At 46.0% G+C, this 18,923-nt stretch overlaps 1 protein-coding gene across 2 annotated transcripts in view; it reads right to left on the reverse strand.

Annotated features, from left to right (window-relative positions):
* Nucleotides 1–18,923, reverse strand: part of SPEG (striated muscle enriched protein kinase) — a 187,105-nt gene that overhangs the window by 57,980 nt on the left and 110,202 nt on the right. For both annotated transcript variants that reach the window (XM_083153761.1, XM_083153760.1), the window contains exons 15-25: nucleotides 17,023–17,252; nucleotides 13,589–13,708; nucleotides 13,141–13,245; nucleotides 10,756–10,962; nucleotides 9,444–9,567; nucleotides 6,998–7,170; nucleotides 6,712–6,824; nucleotides 6,448–6,616; nucleotides 5,261–5,354; nucleotides 3,534–3,734; nucleotides 3,001–3,061 (exon numbers count right to left, since the gene is read on the reverse strand). In XM_083153761.1, the coding sequence (XP_083009887.1) occupies nucleotides 3,001–3,061; nucleotides 3,534–3,734; nucleotides 5,261–5,354; nucleotides 6,448–6,616; nucleotides 6,712–6,824; nucleotides 6,998–7,170; nucleotides 9,444–9,567; nucleotides 10,756–10,962; nucleotides 13,141–13,245; nucleotides 13,589–13,708; nucleotides 17,023–17,252 (1,597 nt within the window). The remainder of the gene's footprint in view (nucleotides 1–3,000; nucleotides 3,062–3,533; nucleotides 3,735–5,260; nucleotides 5,355–6,447; nucleotides 6,617–6,711; nucleotides 6,825–6,997; nucleotides 7,171–9,443; nucleotides 9,568–10,755; nucleotides 10,963–13,140; nucleotides 13,246–13,588; nucleotides 13,709–17,022; nucleotides 17,253–18,923) is intronic.

Here is an 18,923-nt window from a genome sequence, read left to right on the forward strand (position 1 = left end):
CCGGCAAGATGTTGATACATCTTGTCGGTGTCTCCTCCTGCTTCGCCTCGCTAATGAGGCGAAGCAGGAACTGTTATAGCGGCGCTCTTAGCGCCGCTATAATAAATCTACCCCTCATCCCCTGTGTGTTTAACGTTCCCGCCCAGCGTTCTACACAAACCCGCCCCCCTAGGGAAAAGACACTCATCCCCTGTGTGTTTAACGTTCCCACCCAGCGTTCTACACAAACCCGCCCCCCCTAGGGAAAAGACCAGTGTGATACACACCACCACCCCCTTGACATCACCTCCCCCCGCCCAGCCAGGGCTACAGTACACGCCCACCATCCACCATTACTCCACAGCCACCAGGTGACACACACACACACCCCCCGTGACCCTCCCTCCTGCGATTCGCAGGTTTCCCCACTGGCAGAAGCCAGAAGTATCCCCACGGTCCTCTGCACCTGCACCAGCAACTTTTATCAATGTCTTGCCCACATACCACTATTATACAGCCTCCTGCTCTCATGCACCCTCACTCCCTCCCAGTGGGAGGAGACGCTCACCCACTGCCGGGAGCTGCATACTGTCCCCCACCCTTCTCCAATTCTAGGGATGCCCATCAACCATCAATGATTTCAAATCATCGATGGTTTATGGCCGATGTTGAATACTTTTGCCATTGATGTGGGAGGACCAGATAGTTTCCCTACATTGATGGCAAAGGAGAACCGATCAGGTTTCAATTTTTTTTAAGGTGCCGGGACACGCCCCCCCCCCCCCCACACCCGGAAGACCCGCCACCGAGTTCTGATTGACCCACAGCCTATTCAGTCAGATATATTGGATGACAATCGATAGCTACAACAATCGATGGTTATCCAAGTAATATTTTACTACTATCGATGGCAGGGTGCAAAATCGCCATCAATGCCAACCATCGATGGCGCCTGCAGCAATGGCCATCCCTACTCTGCAACAGCCAAAAACCTTTACTACTCCTCATGCCCACACAAACCTATCACTGCCTTGCCTCCTGTTCTCCTGCCCCGTAACTTCCGCTAGTGGGGACCCGCTCACCCTGTGTTGCCCACATTCCCCTATCATGCTTTACCACCCAGCCACCTGCTCTCATGCACCGTAACTCCCACCCAGTAAGAGGAGACACTGACTCACTGCCACTCTGGACCCTCACCCACTGGCAGAAGCTGCACAGTGTCTCCTACCCTCCTCTTTAGTCCCCCTTATGCCCACACACCCCTATCACTACCCAGCCTCCTGTTTTCCTGTGTCGTGACCTCCGCCAGTGGGGAGCCGCTGACTCAAAAACACCCTACTATACTATTGCGCTGCTTCCACATCCCAATTTTTCTGTACATTCCCTGAGGTGTTTGACTATACAGCTCAACAAAGCAGCAGCTTATTAGAAAAAACACTCTTAAAGGCGCCTGGACACCTTTTTGTAAACTGTATTGCTTTTATGCGCATGTGCAGCCTCTGTGTGCGAGTGCCCACAGCTCTCACACACAGAAGTCCGGGCATGGAGGGGTGTGGGGGGGCGGCCTGATGAATTAGCAGGTGAGGGGCATATAGTCCATGGCAGGTCCAACTAGATCACCAACGCTTTCACTGTTACTAAAGGACAGCTTGGAAAAAGCTGTCCTTTAGTAACAGTGAAACGCGTTGGTGATCTAGTTGGACCTGCCATGGACTATATGCCCCTCACCTGCTAATTCATCTGGACTTTATTGCCTCCTTCCAGCACTTGGAGCACTTTCAACAGGATCCCCCACAACAACACAAGTCCACACTGGACTGGGATACCTATAGTGAGACCACCCGGGATTACAAATTAGAGCAACTTTCCCACAAGCATAACGCACTTTAGAGAGGATCCCCACAAGCTGCTAAGTCCATAATAGGACTGGGACACCTCCAGCGATAAGTGGAATAATTGGACTCCAGCTATCCCCCAACTTCACTTCTCCAAATGTGCTGAGAATGACCAGAGCAGGTTATATTCCTTATAGACAGGTCCTTATTTTTCCATTTACTGTTTTCTATATTTCATGTATTTTTTAAATATGCTTTAATAATTGGTTTAATCATTAAAATATATGAGCACTGCAAAATCTCTTTCTTTCCATTTTGCACTACCCAGGGGTCTGACTACCCACTCTTTGCAGCTGCTCTACCTGAGTAACCAACTCTGACAAGCTCTTTAAAAAGTTTCTGTTTTCTCCTTTTTTGCCAGTTACAGATGTCCCCAGTTGTGCTTTTCACTTTCTGAAATGTATGGTTTTCGGAATAATTTGGATAATGGATATTTGGATAAGAGATACTCAAGCTGTATCAATATTATATCTCATTTCAACCAATTCCATTTATTATATTCAGTGATTTAATCTATTACATGACTATTTATCGCTTTTACACTGTATACTTTATTGCTTTTCTTTTTACTATATTGAATAACACACACACTCATTTAGGGGAGTATGCAATCCCGGATCACAACTGTCGGTCGGTCCGACAGCTGTGATCCTTTGCATTTTATCCGACAGCAAATCAGCAGGCGGGAAGGGGGCGTGTCCGCGGCGTAAACGGCCATGGATTGTCAAAATACGTCCGGGATCACAACAATCCACGGCTTTTATCGACAGAACAGGCCTGACAGCTTTTAAAGTCGGGCTCATTCTGCCGTGATGCCTCTTCAATGCTGTCGGTAATGACAACATTGAATAGGCATCCGCCTCTATTTCACCTGTCCGAAATAGCGACGGAGGATTGCATAACCCCATAGGATTTTAAGTGGTGATATCATTATTTTAATTTGTTATTCATTATATTAGTAATTATGACTATATCTAGCATGCTGACCCTGAATTCATATAATTCACCCTCACAGTTTTCTGCAACACCGCTCTCTGAGTCTTGACATACGGTTTGAGGAAACCCAATCCTGCTTTTACATTACCCCTCCTCTCATACATCAGTACCCTGCATATACTGTACTCACCTCTGACTCACTGACTGTAGGTTTACGGACCACTCTGTCCAACAGCTCCTCTTTGGAACAGCTGCAGTCAGTTAAGGATAACAAGAGGCTGCTGTATACAGTGATACCCCAAGCAATGTTATGTCTCCTATCATTTCTTTGTACTCACACACCCACCACTTATAGGGCAAGTATCTAACCTCACTGGTGCTATTCTATTAGCCTCAAAAGTTAGCACTTATCAGAGGCAGGTGAAACTAAATCCCCGATAAGAGTACTTAAAAGCCATGATACGTGCCTCAAAAAATACATAGTTTTGCGTAAAAACAAACAAACATTAAAACATTTTTTTTAGGAGGAGCATCATCAGGACTAATAGGATACCTACTTTTAAGACCAGGAACCTAGTGTATTGCCCTAGTAACATAGTAATTAAGGTTGAAAAAAGATGTTAGTCCATCGAGTTCAACCTCGACGAGAAACACAAAAACACATCTTTAACACAGTCTGCCCAATAACTGTTTAGATTTTTGGCCCAAGTGGATAATGGATACAGCTCCATGATGATTATCAGTGCACTCCGCTTCTCAAATGCCTCCTGGAAGTATACGATCCTCTCATGACTAATCTGGGACAGGATACTCAGCTCCCTCTGTGCACTCTCCCTCGAAGCTCCTCGAGAAGATATAAACTTTGCAGCAAAGTCAAGCCCGCTGTTTTTCTCCACTACGTGTCGGACATAGGAAAACGTACCTCTGAGAATACAAAAAGCTGCTTAAGTCCCTGTGCTGTTTAAGACAATATTTTATGTATAACCAAAACTAAAAGTGATAATGATCAATAACATCCGTGTTCAGTGGCGGAACTTTAGAGGGAGCAGGGGGTGCAACTGCTATAGTGCCCAGACCTTTGGGGGGCCCAAGAGTTAAGCAGGCATCCCCTGCACCCTGTAGATTTTTTTTACATTTATTAGTGCCTAGGCAGCACCGCCATACCATCCCTCCTTTCTTCCCCTGCCCCTGCCGCCCCGTGCCTCCTACTCCTTTCCCTCTATGGTTTGGCCAACGAATGTCACTAAAATGGAACATCATTTGATTATTTTCCAAATAGTTTCAAACTGAGCCCCCCCCCCCCGACACATCTCTGTTCTCTCTCCTCTCTTTTGTCTTGCACTCTGTCCCTCCCCAGCCCCCTCTCTTTCCTGTTTTCTCTCTCCTCTTTAAGGGGCCCATTTATTAAGGATCGCATATACAGTACCATGCGATCTGGGCAGAATATTACCACCCAGGAGAGCATTGTAATATGCAATCCTATCTTGGGGGTATATCATCCTGCACATGCAGGGATAAGGCCAAACCACATGCTCTCGGCCTCTGTGGCAGCTGGTCATACCACCTTTGAAAACTGGCCACACTCCTAAACAAGGGTGCCTATCTCTGCATTTCCCGGCGGGGCCTTCATACCCCTGTCTGAAATTGTCCATGTTTGATTTCGATCAGACACAGGTGTAATAGAAATCTTAGTGAATTTCCCTAAAAATGGTGGGCTTAGATAGTATTTACCTAACAGTACTGTTGTACAGCATAATGGTTGACAGTCATTAGGTCGACATGGGAAAATGTCGACATGGGTCTAGGTCGACATGGGTCTAGGTTGACATGGTTCTAGGTCAAAAGGTCATTAGTTTGACAGGTCATTAGTTCAACAGTGTCTAGGTCAACAGTCAAAAGGTCGACATGGGTTTTTTCACTGTTTTTTGAGCCGACATGTGCCGACAGGCGGTATTTCATGCCCTACCATCCTCTAGGGCGTGGTGGGAGAATAAAATAGTGTTCCGAGCATAGCGAGGCACTGTGCCCGAAGCATTGCGAGCGCAGCAAGCGATGCGAGGGGTTGCAATGCACTTTAAACTGTGTCCATGTCGACTGTGTTGACATTCAGGTAAAAAAACAGTGAAAAACCCTAAGTCGACCTTTTGACCGTCGACCTAGACGTGGTCAAACTAATGACCTGTCAAACGAATGACTTTTCCACCTTTTCCCATGTCGACCTTTTACCATGTCGACATAATGACTGTCGACCATCATGCTGTAGACGAAATGATCCCAACCCGTACCATGTCTTCCTTGTTAGTATTATGTGTTTATGTGAGCTTGTTTTGCGATTCGGTGGTACATGTTGCCCTTACAAATGCTATGGGCTCCACAAATGACTAGTCACTTGTACATGCAGCTCTTAAAACTTTAATAATACATGGACATTTACACAGAAACAAGTTTACCTTCCAATCTCCTTGTGAATGGTGTAGTAATCGGTAAGTCTGCGAGATTTTACCCCATCTGATTCCTCCAATGCTGCCCTGGCCCCTGGCTCATCTGTTAAAAAACATGATATAAAATTTGCAGTCACTGTATGATGGTGCCTCATAATCTCAAAGTGTAGAGTCCTCTGTGCCTTTATGACGGTCCCTCAGAATCCCAGTATGAAGCTACATATGTCCCTGTATGATGGTGCCTCATAATCTTAGTGTATAAAGTCCTCTGTGCAGAGGCCTAACTCTGGGAGGCAATGGAGTCATCTGTCACCAGGCTCCTGCTCCCAAGGGGGCACCACTACTCCCCTGCTTGATATTGCTCCTGTGGCTAACTCCCCATCCTAGGAAGGCAACAGACATTACACTCACTTTTCTTGACAGAAGAGCGATATCCAAAATGTCGAATAGACGTTCTGGGATCATACATACATATAAGGTGGTGTGTGTGTGTGTGTGTGTGTGTGTGTGTGGGGGGGGGGGGGGGCACCAATATTTATCTTGCCTCCAGGCAACTGGGGCAAATTTACGCTACTGCCTCTGTCCCTGTGTGATGGTGCCTCATTATCTCAGTGTGTAGAGTCATCTGTGCCTGGATGACGATGCCTCAGAATCCCAGTATGTAGCATCATATGTCCTGTTTGATGGTGCCTCATAATCTTAGTAGAACAGTTATTGCTCTGTCCTTCCTTAACATTGTGCCAGTGTGTACTGGCAATCCACACTGACGGGGATTTATACCAATGTCTGAATGAGCACCGTCGCACCAGTGTGTTCCCAGCTGAACACTCAGCTAAGTAAGGTGGGTGTGAGTGCGGGCCGGTTGGATACACTGGTAGCGAGGGAGGAGGCAATAAGTGCTGGGAATAAAGGAATACTGTAGGTTCATTCTTGTTTATTTTATTAAACTAGAGCTTTTCCAGGTCTGCTGTAGAATATGGATTTGCTGCATGTCATTTTTGAATGGAGTCAATGGTAATTACTGAGATTATTTGATGGCACGTGCATGTTAGAGGTTTGGCATGAACTTGCTTTGTGGTGTTTTAGATCAGGGAATATTTTATTATTTATAATATTATTTATTTTTATGGATGTGTTATAAAACTGTGCTCCCTCATTTTTAATACATGAGAATGCTACATTGCAGTCTATCTTACCTGTGCACACCTGTAGTTCAGCCTTGCAAGAAAGCTCGCCTGCCACATTGCGGGCAGTGCAGGTATAGACCCCTGAGTCCTCTGGGGAGGTGTTCAGAATAACCAGAGAGCACTCAGCATCATCATACACAAAGTTAAAGTGGCCACTTTCAACCAACAGTCGACCATCCTGTAGAAATGATAGAATGAGGAATTACAAGGAGGAAACCTAGAACATGGAAAATGATGATGATAATGGCGGAGACCGGGGAACTGGTAACACACCTTGTACCACATGATGTCTGGCACAGGTTTTCCTTCCACCACCACTACAAAGCGGGCAGTATCTCCAGCCCCAATCTCTATGTCTTCCATGATAGACTCAAACCGAGGACTCTCTACGAAAACACATGACAACTGTAATTGGATAGACCGTATTGGCACCACCCTATGTACCCCATTCATTGGTCATCATAGCAGTGTATAAGGCTGTTCTGTCACACATATTTCCTACCAGAGACAGCTGACTATAAGTATAATGCTGTAGACATCCTAGCTCTGCCATTGGTACCTGCCATCTCTATGCTGATGGTGCAGCGGTCGGCTCCATACTGGTTTCTGGCTTCAAATACAAGCTTTCCGAGATCAGACTTCTTGGGACTGACGATTGTGAGTGAGTGCTGGTCATCGTCTGGCATACTCATCTCACACACACCTTCCATGTGGCGCAGAATCGTGCCTGCTCTAGGGAGAAGTACTTGTGTTTATAATTATGCACAGGCTTTACTTGGGGAATGTTTATTTGTAAAACAAAGAACTCGGTACTTGTTTCCTAGCACGGCCACCACGATTTCTATCGTGGTGGTCGTGTCGGAAAAAATCGTGTCGGTTGCGTCGGGTGCATACCAAAACGCACACGACGCGACCGACGCGATGTACCCGATTTCTCCATAGGCTTCAATGTTAAAATAATTTAACATTGAAGTCTATGGAGAAATTGGGTCCATCGTGTCCATAGGCTTCAATGTTAAATTATTTTAACATTGAAGCCTATGGAGAAATCGGGTCCATCATGTCCATAGGCTTCAATGTTAAATTATTTTAACATTGAAACTGAGTCCATTTAACATAGGAAAAAATGGTAAAAGGGCCAATATGGGCCATTTCCCATTGGGTATGGCCCCGTCATGTGTGTAAAAAATAATGGCCCCCCATTGTGGGCGCCACCCCCACGATCGACGCGAACCCGAAGCGTGGCGAGCGCAGCGAGCCCGCGAGGGGCGGCGGTGCGCGTCCTCCGACCTTTTCATTCCCCTACTATCCACGTCGGCGTGGAGTTGAGAATAGATTAGTGTGGCGAGCAGACGCTGATACCATCACAGATCCCTGCGTCCCCTCGCGTGCTTCACAGGTATCAGCGTCCCCTCGCGGGGCACGCTGCGCTCGCCACGCTTCGGGCTCGGTGGCTCGCTGCGCTCGCCACACTAATCTATTCTCAACTCCACGCCAACGTGGATAGTAGGGGAATGAAAAGGTCGGAGGACGCGCACCGGTTCGCGGCGATTGTGGGGGTGGCGGCCACAATGGGGGACCATTATTTTTTACACACATTACGGGGCCATACCCAATGAGAAATGGCCCTTATTTGGCCTTTTCCCATTTTTTCCTATGTTAAATGGACTCAGTTTCAATGTTAAAATAATTTAACATTGAAGCCTATGGACAAATCGGGTCCATCGCATAGGCTTCAATGTTAAATATTTTAACATTGAAGCCTATGGAGAAATTGGGGGCATCGCGTCGGGTGCGCATAGGCTTCAATGTTAAAATATTTTAACATTGAAGCCTATGGGGAAATCGTGGGCATCGCGTCGGTCGCGTCGTGTGCCTTCTTAAGGCACACGACCAACGCGATGTACCCGAGTACTGCTTTTTTCAAAGGAAATCGCGGGCATCGTGTGCCTTAAAGTTAAGGCACACGATGCCCGCGATTGTGGCCGTGATAGGAAACAAGTACCAAAAACTCAAATGCTGCCATTATATATACAGTAAAGTGCCCAAATGAAAAGGAGACTTGTGCTGTAGCGGTGTTGTATGTAATTGCAGTGGGTTAATGTGTTTGCCGATAGATGGCGTGGTGTTGCACATGTGTTATCTCATCATACATCCGACCGCATACATCTTTCCAGGAATGAAGAAACTGAGGCGAAGCCGTTCTTACACATGCGCAACTGGGAAAAATGCTACGCCATCTATCGGCAAACACAATGACCCACTCCGATCTTCATGCCTGAGAACACCTTATTACTCCCTTAAGTGTAGCTCTGACTGACATGATTGTGATTTTGAACTGTCTGTATTTATATGTGCTCACTTTCAGAAACTAGCACTGTGTAAAAAGAAATGGTCACCGATGGGAGCCACAGGCCTGGGTACTGAGGGATCATGGGAAAATCAAGGGAAAATGACCCCCTTACAAAAACTCCCTCCAAAAATATGAAATGCCAGCCAGCACACAGCACAGGAGGTAGGGAAGTGGGGTCCGGTGGATACACACCGGAACATTTGGTGTACCCACTATCGCACTCTCCTGCAGGTCTTAAGCCGGATCATCGACAGCATGCATTGTCATTGGACAGTGAAAGATATATTGGAGGTTATTCAGATTTGATCGCTTCCCCGCACGTTCGCACAGGGGAGCGATGTTTAGCAGCTGCGCAGGTGCATAAACTTTTATGCGCATGTGCAGCCACTTTGTGCAAGCAGGCACAGCTAATTGCTTGTTCGCCAGCCCGTTCGCACCTAGCAGTGCGCGTGGGGGGGGGGCGCTCGCGAGTTTATGCTAAACATCCATTTGCATGTGTGCAGGGAAATCGGCATGTAAGGGGCCATTCATGGGGGCAGCGAGTGGCTTTTAGATGACTCGCAGCTTTGCTGGTCAACCAGTATGGTGTGTAAGGCTACATGGTTGGTGTCATGTCACTAACAACTGGGCCAGTGGGAAATTTGGTTGTTACCTCTGCCAGGTGCCCCTGGCCTCAACATGGTTCAGCATCACTGTGATGCACAAGAGTTGATTCTCTACCATATAGAGGAGCTCAGGGCGATCTTGGATGACTGGTGCCACTCTCTGGTAAGGACCTATAATAACAGCATTGAAAATGTATCGCTTTATGAAACACGACTGAAATATCACTATAGACATGCAGTTATTATATATATATATAATGTCATATTATTTTTATTTATACGGTGCAACAAGGGTTCAGTAGCGCTGTACAAGGATATAAAACTCAGCAAGAAATGTCAGTGCATGCAGTATATGCATTTACATAGATCAATACAGTAAGCATATAGCATAATTGTACAAAGGCGCTTACCAACCCTTCAGTACGATGTGAGGGGATGTGTTCGCTAACGCATCTCCTCGCATGCATCTGCTAGCAGGAGAGATCATTGGACGGTCACCGACCATTGAATGATTTCTCCTGCCTTTGCAAATAAAAGTCAGTCTTAACTGACTTTTATTTCCTTTGGTGTCCGCCGAAGAGGGGGCGGGCTCTGGCATCCTGGGATGTCAGCCGTCCTTCCCGGAAGGCATTGATCTGCCAGCATTCCCAGAGGAATGCCCAACGTTTTCATGGTGATGCCCATAAAACGCTGGGTGTTCCCCTGCTCCAGCGCCGTTTCCGTCCCCGTCAGCCGCCAGCCCTCCCTCCCCGCAACAAACGGCCCGGTCAGTGTGTACCTCACTGAAGCCGTCCAGTCCCAGGGTTTGCACATGCACAGAAATGCGCGTGCGCAAACCCCGACCATCGGGGCTTGGGCCAGATTCGGATCACACCAAGTGATCCTGAATTGGTCCCTTAGTACATTCTGTCCCTTAGTAGCAAGTTAGAATTACATTCTAAATGTCTTTTAAATTATTTTTAAAGGCTCCGCGTGAAAGTTGGGATGCTGGTAGATAGTCTAATAGAGATAGGTTGGGTATTCCAGGGGTATGAGCAACCCAGGAAATATCCTGAATATGAGAGTTAAATGGTGAATAAACACCCACAAATGGTTAATTCGCAAAGCAAATTCTCTCTCTAATGGACAAAACCATGCTGCACTGCAGATGGGGCAGATGTAACATGTGCTTATTTTCACTTTTAGGGGCCTATTTATAATTAAGTATTTGCAGCTTTTCCCATGATTTTGTGTGGGATACCATGAAATGGTGTATGACTAGGTGGAATTGTGTGGAACTCCTGACCCTTCATTTCCTATTCCTTTTAGAGTTTTGTTTTGCATACATGTAGTCTTTTCAGCCTTCACACTGGCACTCACCTCGGTCTAGAAGTCTGATGCACTCACTGGCTGGAGAAGGTTTACTGTGTGAGGTTGCAGTGTATGTGACCACGCGGAACTGGTACTGGTGCTCTTTGGTCACACCTCGGACACAGAAGTTGGTGTCCCTCAGGTTGCTAGCAATGATGGTCCATTGGGGAGAGCCCACCGCCTGCTGCTGCACTGAGTATGTCAGCTGAGTCGGATCTTTGGAATGAAAGTGCATAAAGAATTATTATTAGACCCTGTGAAGTATTCAGAACTAATTTAATTTTAGTATTACTAATTAAACTCTGCTCTTTTCCAAAGGATGCCCCCCCATGCGACAGTCCTGAAGCTAAATCCAGGAGCTTATTATTTCATTTGGTCACACATATGGGTGGAGGAAATTGACAGTGTTTGGCAAATCAGATCTGAGTCCAAAAATCTCTATCACATGTGGTGTAACCAGTGTACTGTACATACAAACTGATAGCATCATCTAAAACCATGTTAATAATGATATTCATTTTCTGATGGCATTCATTGGTATTGCATCTTCATATTGGACTAAATGCTGCATTACAGAGTCAATTTCAGACTGATATTTCAGTGTATGTGAATAGATTTATATATTTCTCATACTTACCTCTTCTATAGAGTGAAACTCACTCTGACTGTCCCCTTCCCCTCCCTATTATTCACCTCGCCTATAATGCAACTCTCTGGCCTTCATTTATCCCTTATACCCCTTTCTGATCTTGGTTCCAGGTCTGACCCGGTACAAACCTGGGTCCAATGTTTTCATATCGTAACTCGAGTTATAAGAAGGGTAAAACCCAGGTCACCCTCTGTATAACGGGCAATCCGGGTTTGCGACCCTTCTTATAACCTGGGTTGAATTGCCAGGTTGATCAACCCGGGTTAGAGGTTTAAGTGCATTCTCACCGCACCTCGACCTGGGTCGAGCTTTTGTCTGCCTAGGAGCAGCATGCGCGGTCAGCACGGACCCCCCCCCCCCCCCCATCTTTTTTGGCGATTTAGACACAAAAGATAAATGGGCCCTAAGCATGGGAAATGCAATCTGCTTACTAAAAAATGCGAATTGAAGAGTTTGGAGCACTTTTTTATGAAAACTGCTCCAAAAGCCCTTTAGCTCGACCCAGGTCGAGGTGCGGTGAGAATGCACTTAAACCTCTAACCCGGGTTGATCAACCTGGCAATTCAACCCAGGTTACTAGATTGTAAGCTCCTCCGAGTAGGGCCCTCTTCCCTCCTGTTGTCAAAGCCCACTTCTCTTCACATTTCACTCACAGCTCTCCTTTAATCCAACACTCAGTGACCATCTTCATACTCATCTCCATCTTGGCCTCAAGCCTCTAGTTGTATGTTGATTGGGTCCTCACTACTTACATTTAAGCTGTAATGTGTATTGAAACTGTGGTGCTCTTTATTTGTACTGTATTTTTGTTATTTATTCAATGTTATGCCAAGTTTTGTCTCCCTGTATTGTTCCTTTGTACGGCGCTGCGAAACACTTGTGGCGCCTTATAAATAAAATTATAATAAATTATAATAATAGTACATTCTGCTGAAATTAAAATGACATGAAAAGGGTGGGAAAACATTTTTGTAAAAATAATGTAATTAAATGGGCCCCTAAGGGTGGAATATATGTAACAATATAATGCAGGCAAGAATCAGGAAATGCCGTTTTGGCCGCATCCCCATATTTTCCAAGCAACGGAATGCAATACATTTAACAGCTTGGATAGTTATATGGTTTTGAGTCAAATATTATTGACCAATAAAAGCCTACAGTATGGTCTTCTCACATTCCATCTGAGAGGGATCCAACAGAATAACCTTCTGCATGCACCGAAGGACTGCCGGGTTATAGATGTGGATGTCATATCGCAAAGGAGTGTTCTTATTGGGAGAGTGTTCTTATTGGGAGAGTTGTGTTTTTATTGCATGTTATTAATATAGGTATGTACCTGAGAAGTGGCGGGATACAGTATAACGCATCCACAATGTGATGCATACAGTAGAGTATTTAATATAGGTGCAGTGTGCACAGTGCACCCTGTCCCCTGAGTCCCAGGGGGGCCCACACTGCAAACACTTCACCCATTTTTGTAATACTTACCCTCCGAAGTCCAGTGGAGGCAGCAGAAACGTTACCTACATAGCTGGAAAAATGGCTCATAGGCCATTTTTCTAGGGATTTGTGCATGTGCAGTAGGGTCCGAGCTCTCTAGTGCTCAGACCCTACTACACACTGCGCTGCTCCCGGTGGAGAGGAGGGGGAGTGGTCAGAGAAGCTGCACACGGGCCTCCTCCTCTCTTAAAACACACCTGGGTGACTAGTACATCCCACCCTATCTTACAGACAAACATTTATACCTATAGCCGGATCCAGCCATTTGGGGGGATTCCATCTAAGCTTGATTATTTTTCCGGTTACAGCAGTAACAACAGGGGGACCATCTGGAGGGGTAGGTACCATATCTGGAAAAATAATACACGCGTAAAATGTAGATTAAAGGAGATGAAACAATGAAAGAATCCACAAAGCAGTAGTACCCAAATGTGACAGGGTTAATATTAGCATAGAGAAAACTATTGCAGCCATAATTATCCCAGACAGGTGGGAGGCTCAGGCTACCAGATTGATGGATCACATGTGCACAAGAGCTGTTCTCTTCTCAGTAACACACACCAAAGGACATGAGCTACTGTAACCCTACTTTCACAGATGTTATTGCTAGAAGAAAATCATGGAAAATGGAACAAACTGGAAAGGAAGATTTTTGTAGGGGCAGGTTCTCTAACCAAAGCATACACTCCTTACCTGTAACATACAGATGAGCATAGCAAGCGGCTTTTCCCACCTTGTTGGAAATCACGCTCTTGTAAACTCCAGCATGACAATGGCTTACAGATGGGAACACTAGACGATGGATGTCTCTGTCTGTTAAAAAGATAAATAAGAGTCAGAATAGTTCTGTGTTGTTATCTCTCATTAGATAATCAGGGAGCTGTGTGGGTTTGTCAACATGGAATAAAGGGGCAGATGTATTAAGCCTGGTAAAGTGATAAAGTGGAGATAAATTGGAAGGTTATAATGCACCACCAGCCAATCAAATCCTGGCATTTTGCAAACATTGATTGGCTGGCATATCTACATATGACCCCATATATTTAGAGTCTTCTCTCTATTACCCTATGATCCCGTCGAGACGATAACAATTATTACATTACTTTAGCCAGATACATTTAGAGGTGGATTCAGAATCTAATGACAGACTTACACAATCACACACTGTGATTGGGGGGAGTGTGGTTGTTGAGTGTGGTAAAGGAAGATGGAAGAGGGTGATGGGGATGGAATGGGGAGGCAGTGGGTATTAACTTAACATGTTTTCCCCTGTCCTCCTCTCCACAGACACATACCATAGGGTCTATGTTCAGTGCTCCCCTCTCATGCTCCCCTGCTGCTGCTTTACGGAACCGTCCATCCTGGTGCCCATGGAATACACCCCCCCACCACCACCACTCCTCTCATGCTGCATGTACTTACGAGTCTGTCTCCTGCTTATTGAGAGCTGGCTCTTCTGAGTCTGACTCTGCCTGTTTTACCTATAAGTTTCCAACAGCTCAGATGCCCAGGAGTATTGTCACTGCCAAGCATGTGCCCCCTGTGGATATCTGAATGTAAATTAGTTTCCAGGGGTGCAGCCTGCTTGTGTCAACAGCAGCTTCTGGGCATAACAGGAGAGCAGAGCGCTGGAGTTGGGGCAGAGCTGCCATCTGGAAGCCAGTGATTCAAGGGGCGAAATGTAATAGGGTGTGATTTTTGGACGAGTTCCAAACTCGCCAGAAATCGCACCTTTAAAAATGCGATTTGCCGCGATTTCGGGCGATTTTTAGTCATGAAAATGTGCGCATTTTCAGTCATGAAAATGTGCGCATTTTCATAAATGCGATTTTGTGCAAAAAAAAAAGTTTAAAAAAAAACGGCGTGGGGTCCCCCCTCCTAAGCATAACCAGCCCCGGGCTCATTGAGCCGGACCTGGTTCCAAAAATACGGGGGGACAAAAAGCATAGGGGTCCCCCGTATTTCTGAAACCAGCCCCGGACTCTTGGACCGGTCCTGGTTCCAAAAATACGGGGGACAAAAAATCTGGGGGTCCCCCGTATTTTGAAACCAGCACCGGGCTCCAACAGCCCGCGGTGTCATGCCACAGCCGGGGGACACTTTTTATACAAGGTCCCCCGGCCAAAACATGAGCACCGTGGCTGGTCAGCCTTGGACGGGGTACTTGGAGGAGTGGGGACCCCCCCAATAAAGGGGTCCCCCCCCCCCCAGGCTTCACCCGTCCAGGGCTGAAGCCCGGGGCTGTCACCGGCGTCCGTGGCCAGTGGACGCCGGCCTTATAGGGTTAAATCGATCATACGTTACATTGCTTTATACCGGAGAACTACAAGTGCCAGCAGACCTCCCCCGCATGCTGGGACTTGGAGAACCACAAGTCCCAGCATGCGGGGCATTAATGGGCCCGCTGGGACTTGTAGTCCACCTGTAAAAAGAATGTTTATAAAAAACACACACAGAGAGAAGTAAAAGTTTATTACACACACACACCTCACTTTTACACCAGCGTTACTTACCATTCCTGGATCCAGCGCTGGTCTGGCTGCTTCACAGCCGGCTCCCCCCGCACTGACAGGCAGCGGGGAGAACCGGCTTTCTCCGTTGCCTCTAACAGCTTCTGTAGCGCTGTTCCAGCGCTACAGAGGCTGAGAGCGCGATTGGCCGATACGTCTCCATGGAGACGCATAGCTCAGTCCTGATTGGCTGAGCTATGCGTCTCCATGGAGACGCATAGCTCAGCCAATCGCGCTCTCAGCCTCTGTAGCACTGGGACAGCGCTACAGAAGCTGTTAGAGGCAACGGAGAAAGCCGGTTCTCCCCGCTGCCTGTCAGTGCGGGGGGAGCCGGCTGTGAAGCAGCCAGACCAGCGCTGGATCCAGGAATGGTAAGTAACGCTGGTGTAAAAGTGAGGTGTGTGTGTGTAATAAACTTTTACTTCTCTCTGTGTGTGTTTTTTATAAATATTCTTTTTACAGGTGGACTACAAGTCCCAGCGGGCCCATTAATGCCCCGCATGCTGGGACTTGTGGTTCTCAAAGTCCCAGCATGCGGGGGAGGTCTGCTGGCACTTGTAGTTCTCCGGTATAAAGCAATGTAACGTATGATCGATTTAACCCTATCAGGCCGGCGTCCACTGGCCACGGACGCCGGTGACAGCCCCGGGCTTCAGCCCTGGACGGGTGAAGCCTGGGGGGGGACCCCTTTATTGGGGGGGTCCCCACTCCTCCAGGTACCCCGTCCAAGGCTGACCAGCCACGGTGCTCATGTTTTGGCCGGGGGACCTTGTATAAAAAGTGTCCCCCGGCTGTGGCATGACACCGTGGGCTGTTGGAGCCCGGTGCTGGTTTCAAAATACGGGGGACCCCCAGATTTTTTGTCCCCCGTATTTTTGGAACCAGGACCGGTCCAAGAGTCCGGGGCTGGTTTCAGAAATACGGGGGACCCCTATGCTTTTTGTCCCCCCGTATTTTTGGAACCAGGTCCGGCTCAATGAGCCCGGGGCTGGTTATGCTTAGGAGGGGGGACCCTACGCCGTTTTTTTTTTTATAAAAACACTTTTACACATTTTTATTAACAGGACCATGCACAGATCTCAATGATCTGTGCATGGTTCTGTCAAATTCGCCTGTCAGAACCTGGTCTATTTTTTTTGCTTTTTTCGGTAACATTTACCAAAAATCACACCCTATTACATTTGCGAGTTGTATACTTTATAATGGGAAAACATCTGGCTGCAAATTGAAATGTGACTAAAAATCGCACTTCTAAAAGTGCGATTTTCAACCTATTAAATGTGCGATTTTCGGAAAATGTGCGATTTCGGCCGTTTTTGACCCAAAATCGCACATGTCCAAAAATCACACCCTATTACATTTCGCCCAAGGAGTCTAAACTAAGTAACATACAATTCAGCTGATGTCTCAGACTCCTTGGATCACTGGCTAAGAGATTAGAGGAGTCATTAGCCTTACAGTCAGCAACATGGAGTCGCGACTCCATGCTGAGGTGGTTGGGGCATTAGGGTCGGGATCCACAGTTTGAGAACTGCTGCTTTAGAAAAGCTGTTCATTTATTACCTCATTCTACATTTATGTTCCTTTATAAGGCATTTTTATAAGACTATTGCTCACATTGGGTCATCCTGCGGTCCTCCGTGCTCTGGATCTTCTGCCCATTGTGGTACCAGGTGATAGTGGGATATGGCAAACCAGTGACTTGGCACTCTAGTTGAACCTCGCGAGAATCCACTACATCTAGGTCCTGTAGTGGGCGCAAGAAATCTGGCATGAGTACCCCCTCTACCTCGCTATCCTGTACCTCAGGCTCTTCTGGTATGGAGGGCATCTTTTCAAGCTTGGATCTAAAAGAAGCACATAATTCAGATATTAATGTTATTAGTGAGACATAGGACTGGTTTTTGCAAACTTAAAAGGTAAAATGACAATAATATTAAATCAAAGTCGAAGTGTTGACCCGCAAGGTGCTCTTTTAACTTTTGGAAGAGGGTTGCGTTGCAGTGCCTGCAGTTCAAGGAGGTTCTGCCACACCAGTCATACAGCTCCGACCTTGCACCCTGTGACTTTTACCTCTTCCCAAAGATGAAAGAGCACCTTAAGGTTCAACACTTCAACTCTGAGGTTAAAGCTGCCATTCTGTCCTGGTGTCAACAACAACCATCAGCTTTCTTCTCTGATGGGTTTGCCTGACTCATCAAGCATTGAATAGTGCATTACATTATAATTTATGAAATAGGGTTTTATATGTGTATACTTGCTGATGAGCACACATGCACCTAGACTAAGGAGCAACCCTAAAAATACTTCCTCTTTTTGAAAAACTTGTTAGAGGACAAGCTTACCATTGAGAATTTGAGGATACACAGGATACTCAGGTTTCATATTTAATCGTGATTTGATGGCTGAACCTTATGTGGGATATCGCCTAACTGAATAGGGGGCGCCACTAACCACTTCATAAAGGGTCCCCTACTAGATGTCAGTAGCATGAAGGATATGCACACAGAAACATTACCCTGATTTTAGATCAACTACAGGCATTCACCAAAACTGGTGACCCGCATAATACAGAGGGAACTATATCTTCACAATTGGAAGAATTTAAGTTAAAACCTTTTGAAGATTCGTTTAAATCATTTTGTACCCCTGATGAAGTCTCACAACGAGACGAAACGCGTTGGGTCTTTGTTTCATCCATAATCTTAAAAAAAATACCTCTGACAAGAATCTGACACGGAAAAATTGTTTTAATAAATGTTTTATGTATAGAGACATATTTTGTGTATGAATTATAAAGTGAATAGAGACAGGAATCCCCATTTAACTACATAGGGCGCCGAGTAACACTATTGTGGGTATATATATATATATACACACACATGTATACATATATAGTATTTGTGGAGGATATCAGGCTGACCACAGCCTGGCTGACCATTGAAAGCTATCTAATGATATTTGTCAGATTTTAAAGTAGGAAGATTTTTAAGTAGGGAGAAAGCAGTTACATAGCTCAAGCCTGGACTTAGCCTGGACCAACTGTGATGTAACGCCTGTCTTCTTATTCATCTCATTACAGGTATTTAAACTTTACATGCCATTGCCAGTACCGAGTCTGCATCATTCTGCCTTGCATACTAAATTATCATAGGTATTTAAACTTTACATGCCATTGCCAGTATTGAATCTGCATCATTCTGCCTTGCATACTACATTATCATAGGTATTTAATCTTTACATGCCATTGGCAGTATTGAATCTGCATCATTCTGCCTTGCATACTGCATTATCATAGCGACACAGAAAGAAAACAACAGCAACTCAGAAAACAAAGGGACTGTTTTGAGTGAGCTTACTTCATACTCACAACATACTACTCCTGGCTGCTTTATCTGGCTATTCATCCGTGATATCACCATCTCTACAACTGCTAAAACTTTGAATATCACTCTTTATACTTGTATTTGCACTGTCTTTTTGAAAATGCACAGCTCTAATGCTAATGACTTCACCTC

This window comes from Crinia signifera, chromosome 7 (assembly GCF_055691185.1).
Source record: "Crinia signifera chromosome 7, ASM5569118v1, whole genome shotgun sequence".
In the NCBI taxonomy this organism is placed as follows: domain Eukaryota; kingdom Metazoa; phylum Chordata; class Amphibia; order Anura; family Myobatrachidae; genus Crinia; species Crinia signifera.